Source organism: Tachysurus vachellii, chromosome 14, assembly GCF_030014155.1.
Source record: "Tachysurus vachellii isolate PV-2020 chromosome 14, HZAU_Pvac_v1, whole genome shotgun sequence".
NCBI classification, from domain to species: Eukaryota; Metazoa; Chordata; class Actinopteri; order Siluriformes; family Bagridae; genus Tachysurus; species Tachysurus vachellii.
The window spans coordinates 2285272-2298842 of record NC_083473.1 but is presented as its reverse complement, the minus strand read 5'-3'; the positions used below and the strand labels follow the sequence as shown (position 1 = coordinate 2298842).

General features: G+C 38.0%; 1 protein-coding gene and 3 non-coding genes across 4 annotated transcripts; all 4 read right to left on the bottom strand.

The window, feature by feature from the left end:
- Positions 1–970: 970 nt before the first annotated feature.
- rps5 (ribosomal protein S5) lies at positions 971–5252 on the bottom strand. The gene is made up of 6 exons (XM_060887319.1): positions 5192–5252; positions 3977–4082; positions 2765–2974; positions 2306–2434; positions 1357–1455; positions 971–1088 (listed from the first exon to the last, which is right to left on the bottom strand). Exons 2-6 carry the CDS (start codon positions 4079–4081, stop codon positions 1020–1022), a joined length of 612 nt encoding a protein of 203 aa, XP_060743302.1. The 5' UTR covers position 4082; positions 5192–5252; the 3' UTR covers positions 971–1019.
- On the bottom strand, positions 1176–1306 carry LOC132857593 (small nucleolar RNA SNORA3/SNORA45 family). Its single transcript, XR_009649587.1, has one exon. It is a non-coding gene; the product is annotated as a small nucleolar RNA SNORA3/SNORA45 family (small nucleolar RNA).
- LOC132857594 (small nucleolar RNA SNORA3/SNORA45 family) lies at positions 2514–2644 on the bottom strand. The gene has a single exon (XR_009649588.1). It is a non-coding gene; the product is annotated as a small nucleolar RNA SNORA3/SNORA45 family (small nucleolar RNA).
- LOC132857592 (small nucleolar RNA SNORA3/SNORA45 family) lies at positions 3056–3186 on the bottom strand. Its single transcript, XR_009649586.1, has one exon. It is a non-coding gene; the product is annotated as a small nucleolar RNA SNORA3/SNORA45 family (small nucleolar RNA).
- Positions 5253–13571: the final 8319 nt, after the last annotated feature.

The following is a 13571-nucleotide window of genomic DNA, read 5'->3' as shown; positions in this document are numbered from 1 at the left end:
ACCTAGTAACAGGTTAAGCTCCGCCCCTTTAAGCACCAGATCCTAACTTTAAACAGAACTCAGTTTAACTTTATTAAATATACAGTTATAAACTAAAATCCTTATTTTAAGCTATTTATCTATATAGTCTTTTATCTAAGCTCCAGGTTACATCAGATAAATACAGAGCTGTAAGAAATCCTAGATCATTGTTTATTATATTCTGGTTAATAAAGACAACCGACGTGATCTGTTTAGTTTCCTGGTTCCAACTGTTGTGTGTATAATGTTCAAAACTATCAGTAATAAAATAAAGTATTATGATTAAGTAAAATAAGTAATAAAATTCACTTTGTAATCGGACATTAAAGGTGGGGTCTCCGTTGTTTGAGAAACGCTTCAGAAAACTGAGTCGGGCCGACAAACTAAACAACAAAACTAACGTGTAGCCAATGAACAGAAAGGGGTGTATGTGTGGGGCGGAGCTATCAATACAGGGGTGGGGCCCATTTGGGTAAGGGGCGTGTTTGTTTTGGTGATTTCAAATGTCAACGTTGACTTTCAAACAATGGAGACCCCACCTTTAAGCTCCAGAGGCACTAAATCTTTTTAAACGTTTTGTTTCCAGGTCGTTTTAGCCGTACGCTTACTGACGAGATGTTTAAAATGTGAGTTATACAAGGAATAAAAAATGTGGTGCATTTATGAGAAAATAGTCAGTTTTCCCGCTAACAGCACACTAAATGTTTGAATCCTCTTAACAAAGATTATCTTTAAAAGAACAGGGTTTTTTTTATCCATATAGAGCTGCATTTAATTTCGCAGACTGTCCACAAAACACTTTGATCGTTTTAACAAAACAGACAAAAACTGATGTTTCATAAAATACTTAATTTAAGCATAACAACTAATGCTATCAATAATTATCATTATTTATTATCAGTAAAGAGAATTACTTTTTGTTTCAGGCTGAAATCAGAGACACGATTCTGAAGTTTCTCCAAATTTATTTGATCTTTCAGTAGAAAGCATGAACAGTTTTAACGGTTGGATTTGGCCACTCGCTCCAACTCGTCCTTCTTCTTGATGGCGTAAGAGTTTGACGAACCCTGAGAACCAAACAGACGAAGTTAACAACCGAGAGGTTAAAGATTTAGCTCAACATTAAGAGTGTTAAATTATAGTGTAAGAACGAGGAGTGTTTCTGAGCTGGTGATTGGCTGAGCGATGGAGAAGCAGCAGCCAATGAATAAGCAGAGAAATTAATCTGCGAGAGCTATAGCACACCAGGACACAGACAGGGTCAGGATGTGACTCTAGCCTCGGTGACAGTCACAGATTTGCCTACAAAGGCACCATGACATCATAACTAGTTACCTTGGCGGCGTTGATGAGCTCGTCAGCCAAACACTCAGCAATGGTCTTAATGTTCCTGAAGGCAGCCTCTCTCGCCCCGGTGCACAGCAGCCAGATAGCCTGACACACAGACAGACAGACGGACGCTTTAATAAGTGATCGTATGATAAACATGAAGTGTTCACATGTAGAAACAGGTTCTGAATCTGAGCTTGTGATTGGCAGAGCAACAGGAAGCAGCAGAAAATGATCTGAGACATTTTTACTCTGCCGGTTCTTCAGCATGCCGAGACCACAAGAAACATCAGGACAGAACTGCAGGTCTTATACATCTCAACACGATATACACTCGTATACACACTCCTCTAGTTTCATACGATTTAAAGGTTCTGTCAGTATCTCTGATTAAAAGGTAAATAAGAAATGACATCAGTTTATGTTTAAGAGACAAACAGAACAGTTTACGTTACTGTGATATTAGAAGACCGCTGCGTGAGTACATGACAAACTTGTTTACGGAAAACATTCAAAAGCACCGAAGCTTAAATACTAATGTGCAATAAACACACAAACTGAGCACTAAAACATGTGAAATAACTCCATTTAGCCTGTTGTGTCAACCAGGACAATTTTACAGTAAAATATATATAACAGTTACTTCACTACAAACTACAGTTGTGTAAAAAAGTGATCACATGAAACACTGCTGATTCGCTGCAGACGACATCACTGAGGAGACAGATATATGACGTGGGTCTGTGTGTACTGATGTTCACCCTCCTACACGAGACGCCTCAGGAGAAGGTCTGCTATTATAATGAGCACTAACTTTTACAAATCCGTATGCATCCGTTTCTTGTGTTTCCACCATATTGTTCTTTTAGATTTTAAGCACAGATAAAGTGTGTGTGTGTGTGTACACACTGCTGGATGAAGTTTAGGAGTGTAGGTTCTCTGTACGTGTGTGTACCTGGTTGACCCTGCGGAGTGGGGACACGTCCACGGCCTGTCTCCTGACCGTTCCAGCTCTGCCGATACGGGTGGAGTCTTCACGTGGGCCGCTGTTAATGATGGCATTCACCAGAACCTGAAGGGGGTTCTGAACACACACACAAACACCATCAGAAACTCGTATTAGTACTGTCAGAAACACACACAGACTAGACATGTAGGATACGATCTGTTTCTGAGCTGGTGATTGGCTGAGCGATGGAAAAGCAGCAGCCAATGAATAAGCAGAGAGATTAATCTGCGAGAACTATAGCACACCAGGACACGGACAGGGTCAGGATGTGACTCTAGCCTCGGGCACAAATTATAAATAAAAATGTATTTAAATAGACAACTCTGAGGGGAACACGGAGGGAATCACACACACACACCAACGGAACACTGCAGTGAACTCAGCAGTGAGAATGTTCCTGCTTACCTCCCCAGTGAGCAGGTGGATGATCTCGAAGGCGTGTTTGACGATGCGCACTGTCATTAACTTCTTCCCGTTGTTGCGTCCGTGCATCATCATGGAGTTGGTCAGACGCTCCACAATGGGGCACTGAGCCTTACGGAAGCGCTTAGCGGCGTAGCGCCCTCCGGAGTGAGGGAGGTACTTGGCATACTTCTCCTTCACAGCAATGTAGTCCTGAAGCAGAAAAGATACAAAGAATTAAACATAGGTGAAAAACCTAACAGATTAGCTCTGAGCGTACACGGGTCACACGAGGAGTGTTTCTGAGCCGGTGATTGGCTGAGCAACGGAAAAGCAGCAGCCAATGAATAAGCAGAGAGATTAATCTGCGAGAGCTATAGCACACCAGGACACAGACGGGGTCAGGATGTGACTCTAGCCTCGCTCTGTTACAGATGAGGCCATCCTTAAAAATATTTTGGTTTGCAGTAACAGTAAAAAAAGGTCGGTAGGTAGGTCCATATTTTTTTTTCCAAGTTTCAATGTAAAAAAAAAAAAAAAAAAAAAAGTACAATTTTGGTGATGTGATTACGTAGGTATGACTAAACAAATTAGCATATCTTCAACCCATGCCTTCGGGCGCATCATTGCAAACCTTATTTTGATGCTGGGCACAGATTTTCGTGCCAAGTTAAAGCGGTGTTGACCTGTTTTAATGAAATTTTTAGATGTATTATGGTGCCCGAACCCATATGACTGAATGGTGAATGCAAACATTTTGTTTGCTGCAGCCGTAGCCATCATTACCAAGTGCAAACCGTTGACTCTGACAGTGAACGAGAGTATAAGACGAAGCGAACGCACAGGCCGTAGTGTGACATCCGTTAACCGATAGTGTAAACATAGATGACGTCACGGGTTTTTATTTAAAAGAAAGAACATAGCCTTCGTTTGTATGTAGGCCTGGGAAATTTATATATTTACAATACTTGCTAAAATATAATTAATATTTTATTGCTTTTGTATTAGTTGTTTGAAGAGTAAAAAAAAAATAGGTCAGTCTTAACGCATATTTACAACCGGCAAGTCGGTCGGACTTAAAGCAAAAAAAATAAATAAATTGAGTCGGCCCTAAATTGACAGAGTCGGTCGGGTTACGGCAAACAAGAAAATTTTTAAGGAAGGCCTTACACACAAAATTTTAATTATCCAGAGAAGAGTTTTCAGAAGTCTGACCTGAAGGGAGATGTCATTGATCTGCACATCATCCGTGCTCCATTTCCCAAACAGCTTGATCTCGGGCGTCTCGGCCACAGCCGGCGCAGTCTCCCAGTCCGCCATTCTGAAGAGAAACCAGTACAAACTCAAATCATCCCAGTGACATTACACAGGTATTATGGAATCTATGCTCCTGATTAACCCAATAATCCACTTCCTGCTTTCATTGATCACTGTATAATTTATCTGCTAAAGGATAAACTATCGTGAAAACAAACTCATTTCAATCGCTTTCCAGTCCGTCTCAAATCATGCGAATGTGACTGCGAGAGCCATGTACTTTTGCACAAGAAGTGAGAGAAATATACGTTTTTGTGCCACAATTCTAATATTAAACATCTGCTGGAGTTTATGAGAACAGGAAAGTCACAGATGACACGTCAAATAAACGTTATACAGAAAATGAAGCTCTTTTATAAAAACATTCAACATTTTGTGCGATTTAAATAAACAAAAACCGCCAAAAGTTGAAAAATAATCAGAACATTTACTATGAAGTCCCAGGACTGCAGTTATAAAAGAGTTTACTGAGAAACTGCAGAAATAAAAAAAACAGGAGTTTCATGTTAATATAAATATAAAATATTAAACACAAATATATAAACAATTATTTATTTATGATTTAATTCCTTTTGTACAAACTGGACGTGTAAAACTAACCGAATAATAATCAGACACCGAGCTAAACGTGCGTTAATGACGTCTGTGGAGAATCAGACAGTTATATTATTATAATTATAGTTATATTAATAATAAAACTCTTAATAAATCACATCGCTCGCGCACACCGACATGCTAACATGCTAACGCCACAGCAGATAGACGAGTTTATAACATTATAGAATTAGTTTAGAAACAGAACTGAATTCATCAGAACATAAATGTAGAGTTGAAGTAAATGAAGCAAATGATCAGTTTAACCCCAGATGTCTGTGTGTGTGTGTGTGAAAGCACGCGTTAGCTTTAACGTTAGCGTTAGCATTAGCTCCAGACTCTAATGGCCGACAGCAGCCTCGTGCTACAGATAAACTACAAACCTTTCACTTTTTAAACATTTATCTCCACACACACAAACCCTACAGCTACCCTATGACTTCCCGAACACACACAATGCAGAATATTCCGTTTTTACACGTTTTTACACGTTAAAACAGAGATTAGTTTCTCACTCACAAGTGTCTGATCTCCACACAGCCACAACACACAGAGAGAAAAGGGCCTTCGCAGCGCGAGCGCGACGAACATCCGGTCTCGCCACGGAAACGGGTGTTTGTAACATCCGGTTAAGGTTGTCGGGATTTGTAGTTTTTTTTAACGATTCGACGACACCAAATGTTAACATGTCTATTTAAATATCTTATTTTGTCACAATTCGTGAATTCGTAAAAGATTAATTTACTAAAGAGATGATATTTGCTTGTGAATCACTTAAAGCGAGTAGATAGGACGTGGAACAAGTTAATATGTAATGCTAGTTATTACTAGTAATGCTAATGCTAGTTATCACTAGTAATGCTAATGCTATTTAGCGCATGTAAATAAATGAAAACACACAATTGATGCTATTTTACTTAATCACAGTTATTAATCATATTTATTTAATCGCTCCAATCTATTTACAGCAAAATAACTACTCACTAACTACTTTATTCGTTCACTGTGAAATCAGCTAAAGCTAGTTATCATAATAGTTCATAGATCTCTATCTTGTATTAAAACAGCCTAAGCAGTCCATGTCAAATACAACACATTATATATATATATATATATATATATATAAAAACAAACATGTCAGAGCTGTTTTGCTGGGCCAAAGGGGCCTACACAATATTAGGCAGGTGGTTTTCATGTTATGGCTGATTACTAGCATGTAAGATCATCATATAAAGGTTATTATAATTATAAAGAACAAAGGACAATAACTAGACTTGTGAAATCTCATCATATATCATTAGGAGCTGGAGTGTGTTGTTTATAGAGTTGTAAATTGACTTGTAAGCATATGAATGTCTTAAACTAGAACTTGAGCATTTTAAACTTTAAAATATAGAACATTTGAAAGTTTTATATACATTTTATCACCTTTATGAATGTTTAAGAGATCTGCATTTTAAGTGAAATGAAGCACAGTCATGTCTTTCATTCTGCTTTATTTAGAGCACTGCTTTGTTATATCAGCATGGATTAAACATGGAAGAAAAGAAAAAAAAAAGCCAGACAGAATTGTAGAAATTTACACCGTACACACACTTTTCAGTGATTACTTGCATATGAAGAGGTGCTGTGTGCAGTATAAATGTCTAAAACGTTAATACATAATAATACACTGGCACAGCATGTCATTGTATGAGCTTCCACAACTTTGCAATTACAAAAGATATGTGCCAGTATATAGTGATAAATGGTTAACACTACACAAATATACTACAGTGGTAGTGTTTACAATCTTTGGACAATTAAGACCCTGAAATGTAGATATTTTAAAAGATATTTATATTAAATTGAATAAATAAATGTATAATTTATATCTAAAATTTTATATATCATGATGTGATCTGTAAAACAGTTTAATCCCCCGATTTCCTCTCGGATTCAGCCAATTCTCACCAGCTAGGGAGGGTTTCTTCTAAAGCACAGGAAGCCAGCAACATGAATGGAGGTAAGTGTGGCTCTGTGGACACATTTTTTCAGTCAATACTGCCTATAACTCCTTGCGTGAACGAGGAAGAGTTTTGTGATTGTTTTTCTTTGCCGACCATAACTAGGATGACTTGTCTTCTTAGGGAGTTTTTCCTTGCCAACAATGAATCTGGCTTATTCAGTAGAAATAAATATCAATTTAAACTTTAAAAAATGTATTTTGAGTTCATACTTACAGATTTACTAAACTCCTACACTTAGGGCTACACTTAGGTACCTGACAGAGTAAAGCTGACTAAAAGCAGAAAGGAAAAAATCCTTCAGAATGGTGAAACTATTTACCATCTAGATCACTTAGTAGGTCTTGAATTACTCACCGCCTCTCATACAATATGTTCCTCTGAACAAACAGAGATCTTCTCTACTACACCCTTCTCAAAACACGAACGCTGTGCTTAAGTGAAACAGAGTGTACTTAATAAACTGGAAACTTATATAGTATCCATATATGTAATTATTCAAATATTCATTATACTATTAAATATTAATCCATGTTATATTTACTTGTTTGTAAATGTTTTATAGTATATATTCTATATATCGTCGCTGTCGGGTGGAAACCTCGTACGTCCAAATTTGGTCAATTTCATATTTTTTCACATATCGATGCTATTGGTCAGTCCCTACGTGGGTCTGTTATTTTTACAAGTTATTAACCAATCTAAAGTCTTGAAAATAGCTTGAGTGCAAATCTCATAACTCCATTGGACACTTCAACTGTCCACCTCTTCCTCACTCCGTGTGAGAGCTTCACGGCATATTTCTCCTCAAGAAGAGTCGCAACGAATCAACACGTCTTCTGAGGTAAATGTCTTCAAAACACTGGGCTCAAAGAAAAAAAAATCTTGACCCCCGCTAGTTCTGGTGCTCGTCTGAGGACAGGAATTTAGTACAAGACAATCCACTGCAACGCGGACTAAACCCTGTGCACTGCAGATAAGGTACGGAGTTTTTTTAATTTCCTGAAAAATAACGGTTTTGGAGATACGAGGATTCCGCCTGACAGCGACGATATATTTTATATATGTATATATATATATATATAAAAAATAATAATAATAATAATAATAATAATAATAATAAATATATAATTGTTTGTATATATTATATATAGCAAATTCATGGGTCTTAAAGTCCAAAGACAGAAAAGAAAGAAAAGAGAATGTGAAAAGATGCAAACAAAGAAAGATCAAGACAGACTATATGGCCAAAAAGTACATGGACACCTGATCAGCACACTCGTATGTGATGTTTTTCCCCCAATCTATTACTACAGAGTGTTTTTGGAATCACACAGTAGTGTAGGATGTCTACAGTATATACAGTATACTGAAGCATTACAACGAAGTCCATCCTGACAATACAGCGCTGAAACCAAGCATTGTTTATGAAGTAGAGGAACTTCAAGGCCCTCCACAGAGCCCTGATCTCCACCCTGCTGAAGTCCTTTAAGATGAATTGTCATGTTGAATATAGAATAGAAATGTCATGCCTATTCTAAGACCTCACAGGACAGTGAGGCTAAGAGAATTTTAAGGGACCACTAACCCAACCAGATGCATATGTTCATTAAATGGGCCTGTGGTAGCCTAGTGGTTAAGGTGTTGGGCTACCAATCGGAAGATTGTGAGTTCGATTCCTACGTCCACCAAGCTGCCACTGTTGGGCCCCTGAGCAAGGCCCTTAACCCTCAATTAACCCCCACAGGTAGAGTGTATTATAAAGATTTTAGGCTAAAAAACACCAAAAAATTTGATGTTTCCTTCAATCATTTATGTATGATAGGTGTTATTTTAACCTGAGATTCAGCACTGAGATGAAACAATATTGTACCGTTGCACATGCAGGATGTGAGCAGTCACAAGGTGTATGATGTGAATGCTAGGTAGTGTTAAAATATTCATTAGTAAAGTACAAGCATTCAAAATCAGGCTTTAGGGCTTCAGCTGCAATCAGCCCCAAATAAAATGTGTCTGTAAAAGTGTGATTGTCAGGTTTCCACAAACTTCTGGCCAAATTGTGTATTAAAATCACAAAAATTGCAGATCCAATAAAGCGTGGAGCCGTAATTCCATCATGATTCGTGATCGTGAATGTTTTGCTATAAGGCGAGAACAAAGTAACTGTATAAACATTGGTGACCACACAAAATATAGCAAATAAATGATGGTAAGTATTTTTAGTAACTGAGTTTAATAATATATACGCTAACATCACACAACTTATACCTACGTGTGTTTAATAATACATACACTAACATTACAACGTCAAAATGTTTTACTTACTTTATTACTCAGTTCCAGCACCAGCACCAACACATCCACCACAACACACACAGAGAAATGACCACTTCCCACGGAACATGATTGCGAGCTAAAACCCATGCAAGATAATTATACAATGAGGTATTCAGGATTATAAGTGACAAAATCATTGGTCAGATTTCTAAAGTAAAACAGATTTCCAACAACAATGAATTACAAATTATTTTATACTATGTCGTAATTCCATAATTTACTGTGTGATACGTCAGAGTGTCAAATGAATGTAGAAAAAATGGAAGAGCTTAATTTTATGTTCTACTCACTTGCTCCGTAACTGTATGGTGCTTTGGTTTCTACTACAGAAAAGCAGAAAACATGGATTCAATCATGTAAAACGGCATTTGATCAGTTTTTTCCTACCCAATTTAAGGGAAATTAAATGTACTGTAAGTAGACGGATACTCACACTTGTAGCAAATGCAATTGTCAACGCGCTGAAAAAAGAAAGACACAAGACGCAATCAATGAAATCATATATATAGTATATGGAGCTATTAAACAATATAAGGAGAAATAAAACAATCATGTTATTAGACAGTTTACCTGTGGAATGACGCAGTTTATGCTCAAGTGAATTTCAGGCAAGGTGCATTGGACCTTTGTATTTGGGGACGGTGTTAATTTGCAGATAACGGTGCCATCCTACATGTGAAAAACAGGCATGAGAAAACACATGGATGTGGATAGTGACAACTTCATCCATTTAGCACTGAAATATTTGTAAATGTTTGTATACACCTTGTCCTTAATAGTCCAGTGGCACTCCTCGTTATACTGCTCATACCATGCACGAGTGTCTAAAGAAGTGTTGCCGCTGCTGTCACAGGTGACGGCTTTCTCCTGAGAACATTCTAAACAGAAAAGTTTGGCAGTGATTAGCTTCCACTCAGTACAAAATAGGGCTTTTCAACTGCAGTTAAATAACGGTCATCATCCCTTAGATTCTTTTTGGTCACATTCTAATAGCACATACAACACGTTTCATACACAACGTCAGCTCTTAACTGATTTACATAATATTGCATGCGTGATGTACATAATATAATGTAGATCTTTTGTATAGCCTTAAATTTGCCTGAAATAAAAGTAAACTTTGACACGATGCCATGGCAACAGTGTTTGAGATATCAAAAATCCGTTCGCAATTTCGCATCTCCAATATCTCCAATATGTTCACCACATTTGATGTCAATCGCATGAATTCCCTAGGAGTATTTAAAAGTTCACCACAGGCACTTTTGAAACCATCCAAAATGACCAACTTCCTGTTGGGCGGAGCTAATAGGTTTGATTGTGAAATTTGTTCGGGTCGATGAGCTCTATATACATTCCAACTCTCGTACATGTGCGTACATGTTTGGCCGATCTGTGCACCAATATTTATTTTTCCAATTCAGGGGGCGCTACAGAGCCCTACTGCCACGCCTATGTTCCAGCCTTTGACCGGTCCTAATGGCAGACGACTTTGACATCTGTGCCAAATTTCTGGTGTTTTCGAGCATTTTAAGGCACCCAAAGTGCATGCCAAGAGCTTAAATATGCCTGAAAAAGAAAGTAAAGTTTGATGCGTTACCATGGGAACAGCGTTCGAGATATCAAAAATCCCTTCACAAATTATCATCTACATGTTCACCACTGTTGGATTCAATCGCATGAATCCTCTAGGAGGAGTATTTAAAAGTTCATTGCATGCAAATGTGAAAAAATCCACCTTTGTGTCTGACACACTTCCTGGGGCCTGTTGGTGGCGCTATGTCCGAGATTCACAATAGGCACATCGATGCGATCGGAATCCTTGGCTAAACATACATCACAATAAGACATTTTTTGCTTTAGATATTAGACACTTCCTGTTTCTCTGAATTCGCCATAACTTTGTCGCCTCGCCATGGCAGCACCGTTCAAGATATAAAAAATCCCTTTGCAATTTAGCAAGTGCAATGTCTCGGCATCATGTTCACCACGTTTGATGTCAATCGCATGAATTCCCTAGGAGGAGTATTTAAAAGTTCACTGCATGCACTTATAAAACAATCCAAAATGGCCGACTTCCTGTTGGGCGGAGCTCATAGTTTAGAGGGCAAAAGTTGTTCGGGTCGATGAGATCTATATGCGTACCAACTCTCGTACATGTGTGTACATAATTGCCCGATCTGTGCACCAATGTTTGTTTTTGCATTACAGGGGGAGCTACAGAGCCCCCCGCCACGCCCGTATTCCAGCCTTTGCCCCATAGATATCTATACACTAGATGTCTCATTGGGGTCCTAAAAATGCGTCAAAACCGCCGCCATCTTTGTACGGTGCTCCTTTACCTCAAAGGCATGGACGATGCCGGACTTCTAGCTGCATTTGGTTGTTCAAACGAAAGAAATCTAAAAACCAGACAGTAAGGGATTACATTACACAAGTGAGAATGTGTTTTATGATATTGAATGTTAGGAAATTATATTTCTGGTTACGTTGGTTTGTTTTAGTCCTTGGTTAACGACCGCAGCTAATCCATGCTAGTTACTCATTAGTTTTTAACAGGAAAACAATGTTTGTAGATTCCGAAGCTCTTAATAAGGACATTAAAAATTGACCCATGCTTTTTTTGCTTAAAGGTGAAAACCCAACTTTATGTATGTTCTGTAAGATTCCCTTATCTGTCAAACATATTTTATTAGATTGTCCTGGACTTAACACAAGCAGAATGCTCTTTTATCAACTTACTTCACTTAAAGACATATTTAATGACATTATGCCTAAAAAGGTTTTTGATTTTTTTATCGTATGTTAATTAAAATAAATAATTGTATAATATGACTTGCTGTTTATATTTGTTTTGTTTTTATTGCATTTATATTATATTTGTGTTTTTGTAATTGAATTTTGCCATGAAACCAGCTATTGATTGCTGACATGGTATTAAATAAAATAATCTGAATCTGAATCTGTTTGTAGATTCCCAAGTGATAAACAGAGACGAGTTGCAGTTGCAGCACTAAACACTTTTTTTTAAATGGTTAATTCAGCTGACAGTCCTGGAAAGATGTCACCAGTTAGGTTGGCAGTTCAGCCTCAAAGTCAAACTTTGTTCCTCTCAATTTTGTGATTTGCTTCCACCTGCAAATTGCTTTGTGTATCATATTTAATAAACCATTACAATTTAAATGTATAAATGAACATGTATAGTCACACCATTGTAGCAGTGTTACATGCAGTAGGCTATAAGGTAAGTAGTGATTGTTCATATGAAGTTTACTCAAGTGGAAGAATGTAAGTAATAAACTTACACCTACTAGCACTATGTATTATATTGTGAAAAAGTAGATTATCTTAATATCAAAACCTTAAATTTTCTCTGGACTTAATGATAAATACATGTCTGACCTTTGGAACGAACAAAAAAAACTAGAAATCGCATTCATGACGATTTATGGTGATTTTATTTCTTTGCCTACATTGACGCTGATGCATTAGGGGGGGGGGGGGGGGTTCCTCATGCCAAGATGGCGGCTCAGTTGACGCATTCGCTGCAATGTACTGCCGTATACAAGGCGACATCTAGTGTATATATCTATGCCTTTGCCCGAGCCTAGTGTCACACGACTCTGACGTGTGTCAAATTTCAAGAGTTTTCGAGCATGTTAAGGGACCCCAATTGGCCAATGTGTGCAAAAATAAATAAATAAATAAATAAATAAATAAATAATCCGAGCACAAACAATAAGGATTCGCACCTTTCGGTGCTCAGGCCCTAAATACTGCCTTTAATACTGCCGAGTCTGACGTCACTGTATACGTGTCACGTGTCCCAGCAACGTTAGCGCAGCAGCGACAAACACAAACACATCATCAATGGTGGATGTTGCTTTACTGTTAATGCTCATGGCTTTATGAACCTACATTGGCATCCAAACTCGGCGAATCCAACGTGTACGTGCAGCTCCATGTAATCTGTATAAACGGAGGTTGTAATCGAGAAAGTAAGTAACATTATTTTATCATTAACACAGAAAAATTTAGCCTTAGCATGTAGCTACTTACTATCATGTGTGCTGATAATGTATCATATTGCGGTAAAGTAAAAGTGTATTAAACATTAGTATACTTAAGGTACATTATCAAATGCGCTAACAGTAGCCCCGCCCACAGCCCCGCCCACAGCCCCTGACACAAGCGGTTCTTAAGTCTAGACCAGCAACGTTTTGGTGCTACTTAAGAACCACTTTTCCTGGTTCAGAGCCGGTGCTTTGGCTGTCGATAAAGAAAGAACTGGTTCTAAATTAGGCTCCAAACCAGCACTCAAACTGCCTCGGGGGAAAAGGGGCATCAGTTGCAGCCCTCGCTTTGACGCCCACACAATAATTGTACAAGAACGTGACGTGAGCTTTAAAATGAATTAAAAGAGGTTTCGAGGCAGAGGAATTTGCCTCGATAAATTTTTGTAATCGAGTTATTCGAGTCGGATAAGCGGTAGAACATGAGAGTGAGTTACTCGAGTAATCGTTTCAGCCCAAGTCTATTTCAAATCAGAGTGATCG